The sequence below is a fragment of the Grampus griseus genome, assembly GCF_964374135.1.
Source record: "Grampus griseus genome assembly, chromosome: 6".
NCBI lineage: Eukaryota > Metazoa > Chordata > Mammalia > Artiodactyla > Delphinidae > Grampus > Grampus griseus.
The window spans coordinates 113,380,582-113,402,857 of record NC_139000.1 but is presented as its reverse complement, the minus strand read 5'-3'; the positions used below and the strand labels follow the sequence as shown (position 1 = coordinate 113,402,857).

General features: G+C 40.1%; 1 protein-coding gene across 1 annotated transcript in view; it reads right to left on the bottom strand.

Moving 5' to 3' along the window:
• DDX60 (DExD/H-box helicase 60) overlaps positions 1 to 22,276 on the bottom strand; it is a gene marked incomplete at its 5' end in the record, with an annotated part of 79,071 nt that overhangs the window by 4,221 nt on the left and 52,574 nt on the right. The window contains 9 exons of the mRNA XM_082657535.1: positions 1,557 to 1,699; positions 3,007 to 3,154; positions 8,496 to 8,617; positions 10,268 to 10,409; positions 11,204 to 11,308; positions 16,069 to 16,269; positions 17,830 to 17,934; positions 19,973 to 20,125; positions 21,493 to 21,640. Of these exons, the coding sequence (XP_082513661.1) occupies positions 1,557 to 1,699; positions 3,007 to 3,154; positions 8,496 to 8,617; positions 10,268 to 10,409; positions 11,204 to 11,308; positions 16,069 to 16,269; positions 17,830 to 17,934; positions 19,973 to 20,125; positions 21,493 to 21,640 (1,267 nt within the window). The remainder of the gene's footprint in view (positions 1 to 1,556; positions 1,700 to 3,006; positions 3,155 to 8,495; positions 8,618 to 10,267; positions 10,410 to 11,203; positions 11,309 to 16,068; positions 16,270 to 17,829; positions 17,935 to 19,972; positions 20,126 to 21,492; positions 21,641 to 22,276) is intronic.

Below are 22,276 nucleotides of genomic sequence, written 5' to 3'. Positions count from 1 at the left end.
GAGAGTGCACACTGGTACAGCTACTTTCTAAAATGACTGGGGAGTAGCTCAGAAAGTTATTATTATTCAAAGTCCTTAGAATATTCTTATTCCGTTATGATCCAGAAAATCGTTTTGACCCCGAAAGTCTGGAAGATTTGCAATCAAGGGGAATTGGTGGATAAGTAAGGTAAAATTATGTGCGGGGATGCAGAGTCTAAACACAAGAGGAAAAGAACTACATCAAAATTTAAAGCATTAAAAATGTTATTCTTGACTGTTTTTAACTTGACAGTTATGGGCGTTAGAACACTTTAGTATTTATATTCCATTTTATACATTTAAAAGGATGATGCAATGGTTCTATTTTAACATATCAACACTTATCTGAAAATGCAATCTATATCATTAGAAACTATTTAAATATATGATAAAAATATATGCGTCCATTTAAAATGCACAAGGGTCTATACAGTTTTTCAAAATTCTTTGAAAACAGGGTGGAGGTTTCTCAAAAAACTAAAAATAGAGGTACCATATGATCCAGTGATCCCACTCCTGGGCATATATCCAGAAAAGACAAAAACCATGATTCGAAAAGATACATGCACCCCAGCATTCACAGCAGCACTATTTACAATAGCAAAGGCATGGAAGCAACTTCAATGTCCATCAACAGATGACTGGATAAAGCAAATGTGGTACATATATACAATGGAATACCACTCAGCCATAAAAAAAGAATAAAATAATGTAATTTGCAGCTACACAGATGGACCTAGAGATTATCATATTAAGCAAAGTCAGAAAGAGAAAGACAAATACCAGATGATATCACTTATATGTGGAATCTAAAATATGACACAAATGAACCTCTCTATGAAACAGAAACAGACACACAGTCATAGAGAACAGACTTGTTGCCAAAGGGGAGGAGGGGGTAGAGGAGGGATGGTTTGGGAGTTTGGGATTAGCAGATGCAAACTATTATATAGAGAATGGATAAACAGCAAGGACCTACTGTATGGCACAGGGAACTATATTCAGTATTCTGTGAGGAACCATAATGGAAAAGAATATGAAAAAGCATGTATGTGTGTGTGTGTGTGTACCTGAATCACTTTGCTATACACAAGAAATTAACACAACATTGTAAATCAACTACACTTAAATTTCCACAAGTTTATTCCAACATTCAAATGGGTTATCCAGCACATCTGAAATGTATCTAGTTCTCTATACTTCATTTCTGACACCACCGATCCAGAATATATGGGATTTACAGCGTCTACAGCAACACTGGGAAAGCCTGAAGATAGTTTTATGTGCTCTTTTCACAGCAAACCTCTGCCAATCTCCAGAAAAGTGGTGATCCTGGATTTCTGTATACTGGAACAGGGTTCCTCAGGCCAGGGTGACAAACTGGCCTCAAGAGCACCTTTCCCTGGGTATTTCTGTCGATACACCTGAAACTCTTTTCTATCTGGGGAATCTGAAGCCCTTGCTGAGCTGCCCAGAAGCATAAATCCAATTCTTTCTTAATGACATTTTACTTATAAGCCTCGTTTTCCACTTACATGGTCTGAAGTTTCTAGATGAAGCAAACTGCCGTCAGAGTTCCCAGAGAGACAGGCAAACGGAGAAATGGCTATTCTGCCTTCCTTGCAGCTCATCAAGTGAGACACAAGTTGTGAGTCTTCACACTCTTGACCTGAGAAATCTGGCCATAAGAGGTGGGCACAAATCAGCTTTGAAGATTAAGCCAGACTGCCAAGCCTTACACACCTGCTCTAGACCAGGAGGTCAAGGGGAGCCATTCAACTTTCAAGGACCAACACTGTAATGAAGACTGAATAGGACTGATCACATACAGTAAGAAGCACATCCTGGCATAGAATACATTCAATAAATGTTAGTTATTAATACTATTATCAACGGTATAAAATTTTGTATTATATTTTAGTTGCTTTGATCAACAGGTCATAAAAGACTAAATTTAAATGGTATCCTCCTTTAGCCCAGAATCGTTGTTATTACCTTGGTCCTTTTTCCCACCGAACTCAGACTTGGCTGCAGAATCCTTCTAGACAGGCTGATTCAAGCAGCCACCATCAGCAGGTTTGGAAATGGCGTATGAGAAGAAGTATGTTTTCCATTCCTCCCTTTGTAAAGCACCGGAGGGCGCGTTCACAGTCGGCTCTCGTTTGTGACTGAGGCCGAACCTTCCCGTTCCTTTTCTTCCTCCTCTGGATGCTCGCCACACCCTCTGCCACTGTCTACTTCCTGCTTTCACACTGTGCAGAAAGCTACACGGTCCTCCTCCCTGACTTCTTCCAGCTGAGGATGTTACCAAACCAGGAAATGGCTACCCAGAGCTCACCCCTTTCCCTGTATCCCTGTCACCGTTTCCAGTTTAGTTTCTCCCAGAAGATTTCCAGCCAATAGCTCATGAAAAGTAAGAGCAAAGATCAGGAGTGTTGACTACGTGCTACGTGCTGTTTGGAGATAAGTTACAGACATTGGCTTAACTATTTAAAGCTCACCCAAACTAGGTGGATAATGTTATCCTCCTTATTTATCTGTTGAGAAAATCGAGGCAGGAATATGGAGTCCCCTGATCAAAGTCCCACTGCTAACAAGTAGCAGAGCCAGAGCTTGGACTCAGGTCATAATGCAGAGAGTTTATGCTCATGACCACCATGCACAGCTCCTCTCAAGGAAAAAGTGACAGAATCGCTTCTTGTTTCTCCTCATCTCATAGGTGTCCTTACTCCATTTTCCAGGCTTGTCCCAAACCCAACCTTTAATCAATATGGTTTATAAATGACTCTATTCAATGTCATTCTCCACTGTCCTTTACTTAATTCTAATAATCATACCGTCTTCCTTGAGAGAGCAGAAAGGATCCCCTTATTCTAAGGCAGACTGATCTTTCCCGGGCTCTACTCTTCTTATGGGATAAAATATTCTTATGGCAAGATTATTTATTTTTTAAACTGTCCCACAATGGAGCTAAGATACACTTACCTATTTTTGACAATGGGAGCTGATGTTCTTGTTTCATATCAGCCAGTTTGGAAACAATCAGTAGGAAAGAGGCAAAGTCCTTTGTCACGTTTGTGTTATACTCATCTAGAGCGGCCTTGAAGTCCTCAGGGAGATCCTCCAGAAACACCTAAATCATCAAGGAGGTCATCAAAAAAAAAAACAAAAACAAAAAACTGGAGGCCAAATATTTTTCAGAGAGATCTACGTACCATCCTTGAAAACTGAAAGTTTAGAAGAACTGCAAAGAACAATGTAATGTAATTCTATAGTTAATCTATCTATTCAGTAATGTAACTGTTCCATTCTTTCATCTATGAAATTCAGGTGAAATTCATTTTTTATTCCTATTTGTGTTATAAAAGCCAATACCTTTGCTCTTAAAAATTTGTTTTCATGCTACTTAATCAAAACTCTTTTAAATAGAAGTATGCCCTCAAATGACATTAGACTTGTGAATATTTCAAAGAATCTAGTGACATGTTTGGAAAGCAAGCAACAATATAAAGTCCCCTTTGTGCCTGGAATAAACCTCACTCAATTGTGAGGGTCTTTAAAGCCCCACTGGATTCATTCTTCTAATATTTTGTTAATTATTCTTCTATCTATATTTTCATGAGATACATCTCTAATTTTTTATAATGTCCTTGTCAAGTTTTGATATTAAGTTTAAGTTTTGCTCCGTCTTTTTATATTCTCTAGAAGAGTTTGTGAAAATTTGCTGTTATTCTTTAAATGTTTAAACAAGTTCACCACTGAAGCCATCTGAACCTGGGTTTTTTTAAATGGGAAATTAAAAAAAAATAATTGGTTACATTTCTTTAATGGCTATCAGATATGAAATTATTCATATAGTCCTTGGTTAGTTTTAGAAAGTTGCATTTTCTAGGAATTTGCCCATTTTGTCCAAATAGTCAAATGTTTTTTTCCATTTGATGTACTACATAAGATCTGTAATAATGTCTCATTTTCTTTCCTGATAATTGTAATTTGTGCTTTCTCTCCCTTCTTTGTCAATGAGTCTTGCTGTGTATTCATCACTTTTATTATAAATCTTAACAAAGAAGCAACTTAGGCCTTGCTGATTTCCCTTTTTTTACAATTGTTCTCAATTTACTTTATTTCTGTTCTCATTTTATTACTCTTTTTCTTGTATTTCCCTTAGGTTAGATATTCTGTTTTATTTATTTTGCTTTGTTTTGTTTTCTCCTAACTCCTTAAGCTGAAAAGTCAAATCACTGATTTTTTTCTCAGCCTGTCTTCTTTTCTAAGATGTGGTTATAAAGGCTATAAATGTCCCTCTAATCATTGCATAAATCACATCTTATATTTGTATGTACTCTTCATTATCATTTAACTAAAATATTTGATAATTTCCATTTTATTTATTTTTTGTCTTATGTGTATTTAGAAATGAAACGAGTTTGTTCAATTTTAAGGCAATTACGGTGTTTCTGGTCCAGAAACATATTTCACATATATATATTACCAGCATATATCTGACAAAGGTACCAATAACACACAATAGAGAAAGGATAGTCTTTTCAAAAATGGTATTGGCAAAATGATATATACATGTAAAAGATTGAAATTGGACCCCTACCATATGCTATACATAAAAATAAACTCAAAACGGTTTAAAGACTTAAATGTAAGACCTAAAACTGTAAAATTAATAAAAGAAAATATAGCGACATTGGTTTTGGCCATGATTTTTTAATGTAACATCAAAAGTATAGGCAACACAAGTGAAAATAAACAAGTGGGACTACATCAAACTAAAAACCTTCTGCACAGCAAAAGAAATAATCAACAGAGTGAAAAGGCATTTCTGGAATGGGAGAAAATATTTCTAAACCAACCATCTGATAAGGGATAATATCCAAAATACGTAAGAATCTAGTACAACTCCATAGCAAAACAAACAAACAAAAGAAAAACGGGCAAAGGACTTGAAAAGACATTTCTTCAAAGAAGGCATACAAACTGCTATCATGTATATTACAAGTTGCTCAGCATCACTAATCATCAGGGAAATGCAGATCAAAACCACAATGAGATAGCACCTCATACCTGTCAGAATGGCTATCATCAAAAAAAACAAGATTATAAGGGTTGAAGAAAAATTTTAAACGTAGAAAAATTCGAACCTTGTACACTGTTGGTGGGAATGTAAATTGGTGCAGCCACTATGAAAAACATACAAAGTTTTCTTTAAAAAAATTAAGAATAGAACTATCATATGATCCAGCAATTCCACATCTGGGTATATATCCAAAAGGGTTGCAATCAGGATGTTGAAGAGATACCTGTACATCCACGTTCACTGAAACATTATTCACAACAGGCAAGACATACAAACAACCCAAGTGTGTATCAGCAAGATGAATCGCTAAGAAAGTGTGCTGCATACATACAGTGGGATATTATTCATTCTTAAAAAAGGAGATCAACATGGATGTACCTAGAGGACATTATGTTAAGTAAAATAAGCCACACAGAAGGACAAACACTGCATGATTCCACTTACATGGGGGACCTAAAACAGTCATACTCATAGAAGCAGAGAATATTGTCAGGGGCTGGGTGGAGGTGGAAATAGGGAATTGTTTTTCATTGAATATAAATTATTGTTATGCAGGCTAAATAATTTCTGTAGATCTTCTTTACAACATACTACCTATGTTAACGATACAGTACTGTGTACTTTAAACTACATTAAGAGGATAAATCTCATGGTAAGTATTCCTAACTAACTAACTAAATAAAACCAGAAGAAAAATTTTGGACATGGTGGATATGTTTAGTGCCTTTGTTGTGGCAATGATATCACAGGTGTATGCATACGTCCAAACGCATTAACATGTGTATATTAAACGTATGTAATTTTTATATATCACTTATACCTCAAAAAAACTTTTAAAATAAGGTATGCATAACCTCTTGATATGTCATGAAACCAATCACAATATATTTACCCTGTTTTAACTTATGTTTAAAACATACGCTCAGTATCTGTACACATTCATGCATAAAAATAAACAGAGTGGAGTGAAAATTATATTCCCATTTTCTTCTACCTTCCATTATTTTGGTCAGAAAGTCAGCTATCCATCTTATTATTGCTTTTTTCAAGGAAATGTCTATTTCGGCTCTAGCTGATTTGTGTTTTTCTCTTTGTTTTTGACTTTCAGTAGTTTTAGTTTAATGTTTCTTTATCCTTCTTGAAGTTGACTAATCTTTTGAAACTATGGAGTGCTGTCTTTCATCAGCTTGGGAAAATTCCCAGCTATTATTTTTGAATACCCTCTGGCCATTCTTCTCCCTCCTCTTCTTCTGGGATTGCCATTATATTACATTAAACCTTTTGAATGTGATCCACATTCTCATATGCTATTGCTTTTATTTTCATTTTTTTCTCCCTGTGCTACAATTCAGACACCTTTTATTGAGCTATCAGTCAACTCACTGATTTTGACTTCTGATATGTATATTCTGATCAGACAGTACATTTTTCAATTCTGGATGGTCCAATTAATTACCTGGTGAAATTCTCTATTCTCTCATCAATTTTGTAATTATCTAGTGAAAAGTCTCCATCCTTTCATCAATTCTATCTCTTCCCCCATTTTCTTGAGCAGTCCTTATATTCTAACTTCAATATCTGAATCATCTTCATGTTGATTATTATTGCCTGCTTTCATTCCTGCTAATTGGTCATATGTTCTCGCTTACTCACTTTTTTAGGTTTTTTTTTTCTTTCACCAGAAGTGTTTGTAAAAGGACCTGATAGACTTCAAACAATGTTATCTTCCACTGGGGTGAGCTCCCCAATTTTGTGTTTGGCCAAGTGAGTGAAGATGTGATCACCTCAGTCTAAGTAGAGATTGAAGTGGATTGATACTGTTTTCCAGTTTTAATAAGTCTCAGTCTACATCTGGTGCATCTCTGCTCTTAAGCCCTCTTGGGTTTTGAGTATGAGGCTGGTGGGTCTCAGTCTTCTCAGCCCTAAAAGATTCCCAAAGATCCATGTCATTCCTGTAGAGCTTCATAACCTACATTTATATCTTCCAGCCCTAGATGGCTTTAAAAATGCCTTGAGGGTAATATAAGCCTATGAATACATTCAAACTCTTCCCTCTAGTGGGTTTTTATTTAGTAAATGCTACAAGACTGCAAGAAATTTGGTGTAACACCCTGACATTTCATGCAGATATGACCCAGTGAATGTCCTGAGTTAACACTCTCTCAAGTGTCTACTCTGTCACTCCAGCCCCATGGAATCACTAAAAGCTTTATTGTTGTGTTGTGTTTTTTACCTCATAAGAGAGGCTCTCTGGATATGCTAAGTACAACTTTCAACCTCGTCCAGAATCAACAAGTTCTTTGAGAGAAAAATCATGGTTGGAGAGTCCAATCACACCTTGGATAAGTTCTTGCCATTTTATAATTTTAGCCAATATAATCCTCATCCCTTCCACAGCTCTCTGTTGCAACAGGAGTGATGGCCACCTAGCATGTCCCACCTGGAAGTGCTCAAATTTCTAATAATCTTTAAAGGAAAAAAGAGAAATAGGAGGCCTCCACTCAAAATCTTTTTTTATTGTACTTTTTTCTATCATAACCATCTGTGTAAGAACAGAGATACTGACTTGTCTTTTGTAAGAAAAATAAGTTTATTTAACCAAAACAAATAATAGTCCAAGAATGTACATGTGATGAAAAAGATATGAAGATGAAAAGTCAGTGACTAAAATTGTGTTCACTGGTCTAGAGAACACTCTGTGAGGTCTAAGAATGGTAACTTAACATCGTGATGTTAGACAATATAGAATGAACTCTTCTCTTTTTGTTCTTCTTTGTCACCTTTACCAAGGTTATCTGGTATAATAACCAGCCCTTCCCACTTTCTCAGATTCTAGTGAAATACATTAGTAATAATATTTGATGCTGATTTAATGACAGGGAATCATGATCAAAGAAGTCATTGCAAATAAAATCGGACAACAGTCTGTGTGTCAAGGGATGATTTCTTAGATGACTATTCTAATATTTTTTCAGTGAGAACATTATAGTTTACAGCATACGCTTCCTGTCCATAGACCTACTGCAAGGTAAAAAGACGCTAAAAGAACTAGAGATTCAATGATGGGAACTATTAGTTCATTTAATGTATAATTATGTACATTTTTTTCTTTAGCCACTGATTGCTACACGTTTATACAATCCACCAGAACACATGAGCAGAACTTTTTATCCCATTTTTCCTCAAGGCATTTAATCTTTTGATAGATTTATAGAGGAGACATGTGAATTACAGATTAAATATAACACTGATTACAGAAGAAGAAATTATTTCTATAAAACAAATGAACTCTATATTAATAAAATTCTACTGCTGTGGAATCATTTACGGTAGGATCTGTTAAATTATCTTAATTATTTAATGTTATCAGAATCATAAATTTTACCTTGGATTGATAAAACTTGAGCGTAGCACCTTGGAACTTTGCTGGAAGATATTTTCTGCCAAACAGATTTGCCAATACTAACACTAGCTTTTCCATAACATCTTGAGAAAAATGTTTCGAGCCTATACAAAATAAAATATCTTGTCATAAACATAAAAAGTGCATTAATCCCATTTTTAATGTTTCAATTGAACAATACAAATTGAATGTTATATTGCATGTTATTTCATGGAGACTAGAAATTTGTAACAAGTGTAGCGACTAGGGAACGACTATCTCTGCTGGCAGTTTTACACCTGTGCCTCCTTTTTCCTTCTTGCCGCTCCCCCTCTACTTGACTCTTGTAACTCCAACCAAAGACCCTTGTCCCCTTACCTGGGACCTTCCTCTTTAGTCTATGATTGGTTTTCTTAAGCATTTAATGATCATGACCTCACCTCCTCAAAAGCCTCTGATCGCATCTCAATGCCTCATAAACAAAATCCAGTCTCCTCGGCCAAGCACGTAAGGGTTTCCACAACTAACCCACAAATAACCCCCCAGCCCCCTCCCCTCCCCTCCCTGCCACTCATGTTAATATACTGTCAACCCCAACACAACATGGTAAAGCAACTATACTCCAACTATATATATATATCCCATCAACCTGACTCACTCCCATCCTCCACAGCACATGACTGTTACATGGTCGTGTTAAAAAGTGCCACCTTTAATAACTTGCTCATATTCGAATCTTGGCTCAAGACTTACAATATTTAGGTTTTGTGACCATGGCAATTTGTCTAACTTCTCTGTTTCCTCATGTACAAAACAGCAACGTCCATATTATCTACCTCATAAAGCTTCTGTCTCCATGTCTATAACCGCACACACCTCCCTACACACACACACACACACACAGCAATAAACACAACTGCACTTCTTGTTGCCTGAAATTATTTCTCCTCTTACAGAGCTTCTGGGAGACAGAACTTCCTGAGGATCCTTGTTTCACAGAACAATGCACATTCAGAGCCTAGTGACATTGTGTAAAACAGAGTGTCCCTGCCAGTTAACAATGGAAGATAAAGCAAAGTTATGCTGTGAAAGGCAAGAAAATCACCAGGCATCAGGAACTACAACGAACTTAAGCACAGAGACAGAAATATTTATTTTAGGGACATAGTTTAAAGCTCTATGGTTTAGTTATAAAAATCAAAGGCTTTTATAAAAACTGCATTAAATGAAACATTAGATGGGCTTTACAAATGGAATTCACAAAAAATGTACACAATTTGACAAAAGCAAATCTGGGGGAAAACAAGTTTCTAGATCATGCAACTAATATGGTATCAGCTATTTAAATACACTATAGGATTATATTCAAAGAAAATATGATTGGAGGAAAATATTCACAAATATCAACAGTGAATATTTTTTTAACATGATGGTTTCCTATACCCTTTCCTCCTATGATGAGCATATATTACATTTAATTAGAAAAATATTTACCAAAAAATCATATATTAATATTTCTGAATCCTGGAATCAAGGCATCTCTCAAGTTAATAAGAAGTTGTTATTTTTAAATAGTTGCCACAAAATATGGCTTTCTCCTATGTAATCTACATTAGTAGGTATATAAAACTTTATTTTATCTAATTTGGTATCTCCAAATTATCTAAATATTAACTTGCATTTTCTTTGTAGAAAAAAAAAGATTTCCTGAAGTGTTAGCTTCACTATAGCATCTTTGCTGTTTTTAGACCACACGTATGAAACGTCAAGCTTACCTTTCCTGGTTGGCTGACAGAGATTATGGAAAAGGCCTCTTACAAGAAAACTGACGAAAACAAGATTGGAAGGCTCGTGATAATGCAAATGTGACACAAGTCCAGCAAAGCCTGTAGGATTACCTTCTTGATCTAAATAGCCCTAAAGAACAGACATAATTTATTAGTTTGACTCAACTCAACCACATACCTTAATTAATAGACAGTTTATTAAGTGCCAGTTTAAAACAGTACTTAATACTGAGAACTAAAACATGGCTGCCATAACAGTAAGCAAAAGATGTTGCAGCCACCAAGCCATCACATTCCAGCAGCCTGGATGGTGAGCCCTGAGGGAGCTCAGGATGGAGACAGGCTGCTCCACCATCAAGCCCTCAGCCACTGCAGCCCCCGCAATGGTGCACCTGAGGACACTCAGGATGGAAAAGTATAGGACGCTGGCCCCAGAGAGCTGAGGTGCAGATCAAAGGAATGATTTCAGTGAGCCCAGACTCTTGCATCTTCCCATACACAGAAAAGCGCTAAATTCCTTAACTTGAGATGTCTGGCTTTCTTTAATGAACAGTCATCTTCTGAAGTTCTGACTACCTGGTCTTTATTGCAAAAACCCCTATATAACCTAGCTCCTCCCTTGCCTCTTGGGAGCAGTTCCTCAAGTGTTATTTGAGATGCTATGTCCTGGGCTTGAAGTCCTAAGAATGTCCACCGAATAAAACATAATTCTCAACTTTCAGGTTGTGCTTTTTTTTTTTTTCAGTCCACAATACCAACATAAGAGAGATTAGTACTCATTACCTGGCCCACTTTGATAATTAAATCAACTGTAAGTAATAGGAATCCTTGGCTATAACCTTGGAAAGACTGGAATTAGTTCTAGATGATGAGAAACAGAGATGGTATCGATCCTATCTCACAAAAAGGCAAACACGGTCCTACCTCCTTGACCAGGAATTGCACGGAGAACAGAAAGTACAGTTTCAGCATCTCCAGCGCCCGGGGCTGCTTGAAGGAGATCAGTGAGTGCTTGAGCACCGACAGCACCTGAGGAGAGGAGGATGTTAATTCACACTGTGCTCCTGCTGAGAAATACACTCCTGGATGACAAGAGAGGTGCATTGGAATTTAACATTTTTTCCTGCATATCACGATGCTTTGACATCTTAAAAACCTTGCTGGCTGGGGAGAGACTGATACTCCCAGGGCTACTTCCTAAAGGTAACAACAACTTGACAAAGCTTGCTTTCCTCTACAAACCAACCAATGCCGACTTTACGCCCCACCTGCTGCCTTACCTGAATCTCACACAGCAAGCCAATATTCCCCTGTCCTAAAGCACCCCAGGTGCTAGGCAAATAGAGACCACCAAGCCCACCCGAATGATTCCAACTACCCAGTCCCAAACTATTTACTCTGAGATGCCTTGCCCTTCCCATGGGCCCTCTCCCTCCACTCGTGGCTCTTGCCTCCCGACCATCCTGGGGTCTCGTGAAGCCCTGCATGGTGCACCCTGCCTGCATTTCTAGGACCTCTTGAGTTTCTACTTTGTTTCCCTGAGCCTCTCGTCTGTCTCCTCCCGTGGCCACATCTGACTGACCAGCTCATAAAAGAATATAAAACAATCAAATATATATTACTAATATCCATTTTACCCCACAGATACCAGAGCCACCTAAGATTCAGCGCGATTTCACATTTTACCATATTCTTACATGGCACGCCCTTCCCCTAACAAAACGGAACATATAAAACCGAATCACTGGAAATGAAACATGTTGCCAAATAATCTGGTAATATATGTGGATCCAGTTTAAGAGCTTACAATCTTGGGTTGTTCTGGAAGAAAATACGATATTATTGATACATTATCCCATGTCCTGCAGTATCGTTGCAAAAACAATGGAATCACGTTGATTAAGGTCAAAGTAATAAAAATATTGAGATAGTAAAACAGCATCGAGGTAACAGTTCAGATATCTTCCAACTGCCCACTACAACGTTTATGAGGTTCAAGTAAAAGGAGAATTTCCCAACATCACCGAAATTAAACGTGGCTGCCTTTAGGCCTGAGAGTTCATAGTACCTGGGAAGAATCTCTAGTCAATGTAAGGCCAGGGGACTAGGAGGGAGAAGGAAGGAAGGGAGAGGGGCAGTGGGGGAAGTGGGGAGAAGGAAGGAAGGGAGAGGGGCAGGGAGGGAAGGAGGGAGAAGGAAGGAAGGGAGAGGGGCAGGGAGGGAAGGAGGGAGAAGGAAGGAAGGGAGAGGGGCAGTGAGGGAGAGAGGGAGAAGGAAGAAAGGGAGAGGGGCAGGGGGAAGGGGGGAGAAGGAAGGGAGAGGGGCAGGGAGGGAAGGAGAGAGAAGGAAGGAAGGGAGAGGGACAGTGGGGGAAGGAGGGAGAAGGAAGGAAGGGAGAGGGGCAGGGAGGGAAGTGGGGAGAATGAAGGAAGGGAGAGGGGCAGTGGGAGAAGGAGGGAGAGGGGCAGTGGGGGAAGGAGGGAGGAAGGGAGAGGGGCAGGGAGGGAGGGAGGGAGGGAAGGAAGGAGGAAGGAAGGAAGGGAGAGGGGCAGGGAGGGAGGGAGGAATAAGGAAGGAAGGGAGAGAGAGGGGCAGGGAGGGAAGCGGGGAGAAGGAAGGGAGAGGGGCAGGGAGGGAAGGGGGGGAGAAGGAAGGGAGAGGGGCAGGGAGGGAAGGGGGGAGAAGGAAGGGAGAGGGGCAGGGAGGGAAGGAGGGAGAAGGAAGGAAGGAAGGGAGAGGGGTAGGGAGGGAAGGGGGGAGAAGGAAGGAAGGAAGACAGAGGGGCAGGGAGGGAGGGAGGGAGAAGGAAGGAAGGGAGAGGGAAAGGGAGGGAAGGAGGGAGAAGGAAGGAGGGGATGGGGTGTACCATCCATCACCTCTACTTTGGGGTGATACGTTTTCAGGGAGCCAAAAATGCCCTTTCCTACAACTTCTCCTCTCTCTGGCTCTATATTTAGAGCAACAGGCAGGAAACAGCAGAGTAGCAGAGGGTAAGCGACCTCTGGTGTTTCACTGTAACTCCGGAGATGCAGACCACGTCACTAAAGTCTTATTACGACAGGAAGAGTTCTGACTGCGGTGCCTACTGCAATTCGTGGTGACGAATGGCCTCCACAGGACCAATCTGTGGACCAGTCTGTCGGTGACATTGGCAGAAGATGAACTTTCAGTCCAGAAAGCTACATAATTTGAAAATATGCTAAATGCTGAGGTTTGGGCCAAAAGCTATTCATCTAGCTTCACATTTAAAAGGGTATTTAACCAGCACTGAAGTGAGCAGACAGTGAAACCAAAAGAAAAATCATGCACCCTCTTTCTTGGCAAACCACCAGATTTGAAGGGATGTACTTTCCTTCAAAAGTGAGAGAATAGAAAAACCCACAAGAGATCAGTTCTTTTAAGAAAATAGACCAACTTCCTAAAATTATTCAGTCATGCTACAACTATTTATTGGGTGTCTGTACCAAGAATTAAGACAAACAAACAACTTTGGCCTAGGGTGCTTACATTCCAGTGGGAAATATAGAGAAAATAAACATGATAGAGATGGTAGATATAGACAGAGACAGAGATTTGCAGCTGTGTAAGGCGTGGTGTGTGCTATGTATAAATGAGCAGGGGTCACAGTCGGCACGGCAGACGGGGGTCCATCGACAGTGCAGGAGGAGTGGTGGCAGCAGGCTAACAGCAGAGCAAGAAACTGAACAAGATGGAAGAGTGAGACTGTGCACACATCTGGGGGAAGGTTCTGGAAGCAGCAGAAACAGCAAAGCCGTGCCCCTCGGAGTGTTACGTGCCTACTGTCGGAGGAGCAGGTAGTGGGCTCGTGTAGGAGAGCAGGACGTGGTGAGTCCAACAAAGGAACCTGGGACCATGCTCTGTAGAAACTTACAGACCATCACAAGAACACTGGCTTCTACTCAAAAGTAATCTGACCTATGAAAATGGGTTTTTTTAGAAAAACGTATTTTGGAAAAATTCTTTGGCATCCTCAATGGAGGCCAAAAGATACGACCTCTTATGAAACAAGGCACAACCGCATAAGGTAAATGGACAATATAAATCGACATTTAAAAAATAATACATTATTATGATATGAAAGGGTGACATCGGAAGCAGTGCACAATCTCGGGGAAACAAGTCCAGCAGCAGAATGAACATCCACACGGTGTCCCTAAGTAGTAGATCTGAAACTTGAGAGAGTGCATCAGAGACGCAGGAGATAAACTCAAGTGTTCTCTCATAATGAAGAAAAACAACAGCGGAGAACAGGAAAACGACTTTTGATTTTAAAAGTTGTAACTTTTTCTGGAAACTGAACAAATCAAAACGGAAGCAAATATCAAAGATCTAACTTAAGAAATCTTTTCTTAGCGCCAGAACGACCTGAGCCCTGCACAATGCCAAGGTTCTTAACACTACTGAATTGTACACTTAAAACCGGTTAAGATGGCAAATTTAATGTTACATGTATTTTACCGCGATAAAAACTTCTGAGCATGAAGACTGGAAGTTTTCATCATGTAATAACTAAAACATCAATAAAACATAAAAGGAAAGACACACAAGATAGAAAATCCTGGGGAAAAGAATTTAAATACACAGACTTTTAAAAATACTCATTTAATTACATAGGCAGAAAGAAATAAACCATAAGGAAACAGGAATTAGCACAGTTCCTCTAGAGGAGATTTCAAGAGTCTGTTCCTCCATGACAGTAAATGCCAGAGGGCAGTGAAGTGATTCTAGCTTGATGTGATAAGTAAAAAGAATATTCCAATAAATTTATGCCCACACTTGAGTCTTTTATGTGTGAAGGTTACCGAGAGAGCTCCTCACACAGGCCAAGGCAAAGAAGACCAGCAACTCAGAAAACCTTTTTGAAAAAAATTAAAAAGTTTGCAAGAAGACGTATGCTTCTCTCCTGTATAGAGGTAAAAGATAAGAACTCAAACATGGGGAAGTTTTGGTCTAAAATGATAGGCACCTGGTCTGTAGGAGCGTCAACAACATGACAAGAGGCTGCTCATCACAAAAGTCCTGGAAGAATCCTCACCGTGGCAAACGGGATCCAATTTAGAGGGCAGGCGAATCAATATACAAACCCAGGGAGGAGTGGGTCCCTTTCACAATGCATCTTCATAAGGATGAAACCAAATATTTAATTACGAATTTTAAATTTCTCATTGTGGGATTAAACTCAAAGTATTTATCTCAGCAGAAAACTTCACGGTAAGTTTATAACCACAGTCTTAAGTCCAACTAAATATAAATATATCTTTACAAGGAACCAAATACACACCTACACTTAGAAATATGACTGAAAAAAATAGCAAAATGAGAATGTGACTGTTTTTGGAGAGTCAAATTAGGTGTAGGTGCTTTTTTTCTTCCTTCAACTTTCTGCATTGTCCAAATATTCTTTGATGAACTTGGGTTACTTTTTTTACGAAAAATAAACTCTTTTATTACAAAATCATAAACACAATCTTTTTGTAACCCAGATCTTTTAAAATCCATAGCTAGCACCCTTCACTCCTATGGGGCAATGTTTATCATACGTGAAAATAGTAATCTGGGGGCAACTCCAAATGCCCATTGGCCATAAATTCTATGATTGACAGAGACAACAAAACTAATTATTACTCTCCCCACCCACCCCCAGTTCTCTACCAGCCAAGACACTAGCAAGCATTAAAGACTGGTGACTCCAAGAAGCTATCACTACAGATGTAAAAACGAGCCCGGCCAGTAATGGAGACTCAGCCCCAGAAACCATCCCACAGTACCTTTGCCTTAGCGTCCTCGGGGTCATCTGCCTTGGAAGCCAGAAGCATGAGTCTCAGGATCAGGGAGATGCTGAGAGGGAACTGCCCTCTCAGTTCAGGGACGTTGGATTTGATGAGCTTTTCGATTTTAGGGAGTGGAATACCAAAGAAATACACATCTCCCCCCAGGTCTTGACCTCGTCGTCCGGCCCGTCCAGACATCTGCAAACAGAATAGAAGCACAAAGTAAATCTTTCCTGAACAGTTTCTCCATCACAGTATAAGAACTGAGCCTTTTATACTGCATTAGAGCAAGTACACTGTGAAGATGTCCAACCGTTACAGAACTGAGACTAAAATCCAACTGGGTGCCAGGCAGGAAATTCACCGTGGCTGAGACAGAGGTGAAAATGAAACATTCGTCATCCTGATGTGCTTATTTCAGTCCCCAAACTGTGCTAGATATCTGTATAATGATATACAGCAAGAAGAAAAAAAGACGAGACCCTGGTTTCCAGTTCACTTACAGCTGAACTTACAAGTCTTCCTCTCTTCCTTCCCACCCCCCTCCTTTGTCCCTTTTCTCTCTCTCCCCTACACACGTGTGTGCTGAGTGACAAATCACCATAAAAATTGTGCACAAACTGAGATGCAAGAGTGAGATAAAATTCAGAAACGCTACTTGTACAAAGGAAGTTAAGAACAAACTCTTTACAGAAGTTATATTAGTTCTCCTTCGGTAAGTGCTCAGAATGTGCTAAGTCCTTTACACCTTTTTTATAAAGACCCTGCAACCACTACCCTATGAGGAGAGTGTAATCATTGTCTGCATTTTACAGTAGAGTAACTGGGGCTTGGGAAATAAGAAAGTCACTGTAGGCAAACGCCAAGAAGTGAAAGACCCAGGACTCCAACCTTGGCATTTCCACTGCCAAGTTCACCATCCATGACGCCGGCCCCAGACCCCTAAATGAGAGATTCCCAAAGATGATATGGGGGGAGGGTTCATGCCCAGAACAGCAGCAGCAGGAGAACTCCGAAGGACAGGGGTTGGTAAAATGGAGGAAAAACTAAGGATGTTGTATTGGGTAGGAACAAGGCCCATCAGGGAATAGAAAGGAAGTGTTCTGTGAGGAAGTGGGGTGGGGGGCACTTGGATAAAACCTGTTATGTTGGCTGACAGATGTAGCAGAAATATTCACCAAGTGATCCTGAGCAGGTAAACCGTCTGCGTTCAGGACACAGTGGAGTCAGGAGACCTGAAAATTAGGAAAACTGTTTAATGACTACAAGCTCAAAATGTATGATGAAAGACGGCGGAAATGGAAATTGCAAGGCCAAAATCAAAACCACTGGAGGAGAATAACAAAGTCGGCTTGGTAGTACAGTGCACAGCAGGGGCAAAGACAAGAGAAGCATGAAAGAGAACCCCAGGGCGTAAACTCAGGGGCAAAGGGGCTGGACGAGGAGGGAGTCCTCAAGCACCTTGCACCTGTATCTTCCCTACAAATCACTTCATTGAATTCTTGCAAATGCCATGGGACCGTTCTTATCATCCCTATTCTGGAGATAGCAAAGAAGGACCAGGCAGGTTAGAGATCTCACCCAAGGTCACGTAACGCCAAGCCTGTGACCAGCCCTATACCACAGCTAAATGTGACTGTCAGGTTTGCAGGAAAGTCCCTGTGAATTGCAGCACGTTTGCAAACCAAGGCTCGCCTTTCTTACTCTTTTATTGCCTATTTTAGCAATGCAATAGGGAGTTTCTGCATATCACAATACCTGTCTGTAGTTTAAAGCATCCAGATGGACTGAGTTTTGAGCAAAAACCACAGATTTACAAGGCATGTTGATTCCTAAAGCAAGTGTCCCCGTAGCGGTCACCACCTAGAAGGAGAATAAAACAGTTACTTCATAAAATAGCATTTCAGTGGAATGCCACGGAGTGACTGAAAGCCTTGAACTACAGGACCTAGAACGTTGGCGTTCTTGCTATGTCATATTTCACTGCTCAGGGCCTTGCCCCTCACTCTGCTCTGCCCAGAATATTCTTCTCCCACGTATCCAGTTATCTGGTTTGTTCAGTCCTCCGCTCAAATGTCAAATAGAAATTTCTGGACCACCACATCCAAAATGATGGCCCCGTCCTCATTATGCCTACTCATGGCATTAATGACCATCTCAAGTGTATCATCTGTGTGTTTACTGTCCTGCCTCAGACTCCAAGCCCCTTTCACTGTCGTGTACCCCACCCCCCAAAAAGAGTACCAGGCACATGACAGGTGCTCAGGAAATACTCTGTAATAAATGACTAGAAAGGGAACTTCCCACAACAGGGAATAATACTGTTATATACCCACTTATGAGCAGTGGCCAGCCTCACCCACTATAACTTATCTGTGAAGATTATTTCTATGGAAATAAATTATCTAAGTAATAGAGCAAATTAAGTTTCACCTTTTTCCCTGAATTGCCATAATAACTGACCAGAAAAGGAGTAGGGAAAATTTTACAGTTTCTTAAATAATCTATTTTTACTCATTTTTTTTTCATATAATGCTGGGTATTTCTAATTGTTATTTCTATTTATATTGATTATCATAAAGTCATAGTTGAGGTCAATGGTGAAGTATATGGAATAATTTTCTTTAATTATTCTGAACCTGATATCGATACCCTGTCAAAATGAAACACACCATTTATTAACTATTTTTATAAAGTTCTTCAATAAGAACATGAATGGGAAAAGAAAGAACATTAAATTTATACTATAACTAGAATAAATACCTTTTGAAAAATGTGTTCTCAATAACAAAGCTATCTCTGTTTCCACAGTACTCTGCCTAGAGGGATCTAGTTATCCATTTACTAAGCTACTGGTAATTGAGCAACTACTATTTAAGATACTATTTTAGACCCAGGATATGCTGATCAAAATAGTTGTGCCTCCTTACCTCAATTCATAATCATGTAAAAAATTTTGTTTCTGGTTATTGACTTTTAAAATAAATAAATAACTTGTTATTAGTTAAGAAAAAAGCTAAACAACGTTGTTAATGATACATTTTGGGGTTTTTTCCAGATTACAGAATTACCCTTAAATTAGGATGTCAGATTTTCTTCAAGATTTATTTATTAAGATTAAACGATACTCCCTAGAGTAACAGAATCTATCTCTCCCCTCCCCACCACACACAAATATAATGTACATAATTCAAAAAATTAATGTGGCAAATTAGAAAAAGTCAGGGTCTATTTTAAAATATTACTCAACGTCTAAATTAACTAGGAAATCATATAAACCCTCTTTGTGAATGTATCCAGAGGATCCCCTCACATCTTTATGGGACACACCACATACATAACAAGGGCTGGGTGTCAAGTGATTCAGGGAACCTTCCTCCTGTCCGCCACCAGGGACAGGACAGAGTATGAGGATGGTACCGCTAAAGTCTGCCGAGCCGTGCAGCTGGCCCCCGGAAGAGTACATCCTGGTTCTTATTTCTCCTAGTACATCGGGAAAAGATCTGATAGAAATGCTACCCTGAATGTCCTCCACACCCATGAAAAGACATCTACAGCCAAAATCACACGAACAGCTGACAAAATGCCATGAACATTATAAATGAAAAGTGGGCGTTTATTCCTAGATCGCCACAGGTGTATTTCAAACATAGTTGGAAACAGTTGGAACAGTACTTGTTTAGGGGATACTTGAATCTCACGAAAAAGAGATAAACTGAATGAGAGATTTCAAACCCCCTCCCTCAACTAAATGAGATGGAAAATGCAGTGGTATCGTGGGACGTTAAAAAAAAAAAAAAGACATAATTAGATTGGAAAAAATGGTTATCTTCCATTCGTTATGGGTGCCCAGCTTCATACAGACAGAGTTTCAAGTTATAAAATGAAGAACTTTACTTACCCTAATAAATCCTTTCCTAAAAAGAATCTCAACTAACTGCTTTTCTCTGGCGCTCAAAGAGCCGTGATGATATCCAATCCCTCTTGCTGCCAAAGCCTTCAGTTCGGCGCCTTTCCTTGAGAATTTCACTCGGTCAAACACCTTCTGCAAAGTCTGAAAGAAGCAAGAGTTTTAGGGATTTTGATCGTCTCTTATCTAATTTGAATTTAAATCAGAATTTAAAATGGTGAAATGAAAATAACAGGCACACTATATAATAATTTAGCTAAATGAGGCCAATTATTTGAAATTAACTCTACATATAAAAAACATTTTATGGGAACAACAGTAACTATCAGACATGTTCCAAAGTCTTGGAGCAGAATGTCTCGCGCTGTTTCACCCCATTTCAGGGGTGAGAAGCACTGACCAAGCAGTAGACAATCCCCAGAGGAGGTGTGAGTGTAGCCGCTCCAGCCTGAGGGAGGTCAGATCAGCCCCAGGAGTTCTCCCTGGGGAGAGGGATTTCTCCAAGCAGAGCAGGTTTCTTACCTTACATGGTCTGGGAAGGCTTCCTTCTCACTGTAAATTGGACACAGATAGCCTTAAAAATATCCCTGCCCTAAGGAGGAAATCCACTTGCATGCAGAGTTTTATGTGCTAAAATAAACACTGCTTATGAAAGAGAGAAGAAAAGAAAAAACCCCAAACCCTAAATCCAAAAGCAAAATACCCTCCATGTACAGTCAACTGCACAATGGGATATCAAGGACCCACGGAATGATGATGGTTCTCGAAAAGGAGGAAACCATGAAATTTACAAAAGAATGTATACAATAGAATGCACATATACACACACAGACATATGCCTGTATGCACCTATGTGTGTGTGCATGTGTGTGTGTGCATGTATGTGTGCGTGTATGCGTGTGCATGCGTGTGTGTGTGGTCACAAAGACATGAAAGGTTCATCCAGAAGGGCAGTGATTGCTCCCCACGGTTGGCATGGCTTTTCTTGTTACTAATTTGTATTTTCAAATTCGTCTACCAAACGCATGCATTATTTGCACCATAAAACATTTTGAAGAAGAAACGGCATGCCACATTTAGATATTTCAATGTCTTTTTGGTGGCATGTTTTGACTGTAACACAGAAATCCTGAGCTTTAGAGAAACTGTGTATATATTATTTCAAGTGTATTGGACCACATGTACCGAAATATTCGGTTGAGGCGTGTGAGACCGGAGCGTAGAATTCAGGCTGTGAAAAACAGTATTGCAGGAAGAAGTAACGGAAGGGCAGCCACCCCCAGGGGTTAACTATTAACAAGCAAGAAATCTTCTACAAACCTAATCCTGTCTTCTTCAAACCTGCTCTGCAGAGCCCTCAGGGTTAGGTAAAGACAGAAGGCCACGCACAAGGATTTCTATTCTGGAAGCGACGGCACTGAGGTATCACACCCAGCAGCGTCTGGAGCTGCGCAGTAGTAGCGGGAGTGTGAAATGATTTCCAGGAGCATTGCTCCATCCTAAGGGCTCACCTCAGCATCTACGGCCTTCTGATCAGCATATGTGCAGTCCTCAGGGATCTCCAAGTTCTTCTCAAAAACCTTGAGGAGATTAGCACATTCAGCTTCATGGATTAGGCTTTGATTCATTTTTCTGGGATTTTTCTGGCTTCTTTTATCTCTGTTTATAAAAACAAATTTTAAGTAATGAACGGCCACATTTGGCCACCATAGGAAGCCCGGGACATCCTTGATCCCCTCATCACCCAGACATGCACTGCTACATACACCCAGACCACCCTGAACCAACCTTCTCCCTCGGAAGCCTCTGGAACTGGTGACCCCTCATCAGAAAAGTCCCCTATTGTGTCTGAATATTCCCCTCCCTTCCTCCTACTCTAAGCATCCTTCTTGCCAAATCCAGTTCTCCCAATATGACCCCCCTGTCCCGTGCTAAAGTGATGAGCATTTTCTCTCTCACAGGCTTGGAGGAAGGTAGATGCCCCCGGCTCCACATGGCCGAGTGCAGGCCAGCTCCTTCTCTCCTCCTGCTACAGCAGCTCTGAGTTTGGTTGCCAAGGGCTCTTGGCGACACCATCCCCTGCAGAATTGCCCTCTGCTGACAAGAGCTCCCAAGAAATGCCTGTAAGGTTACAACACCTCCTGGGACTGGGAATGTGGCCCCCAGCCAGTACCTGACTGATAAGAGGTACACGAAACAGCCCCCTCGACCCACGCTGGCACGACCCTGCAGTGCACCCAGGCCTCCCGGTTGGCCGGGGTCAGCAATATTCCAGCAACACCACACCCTTACGCC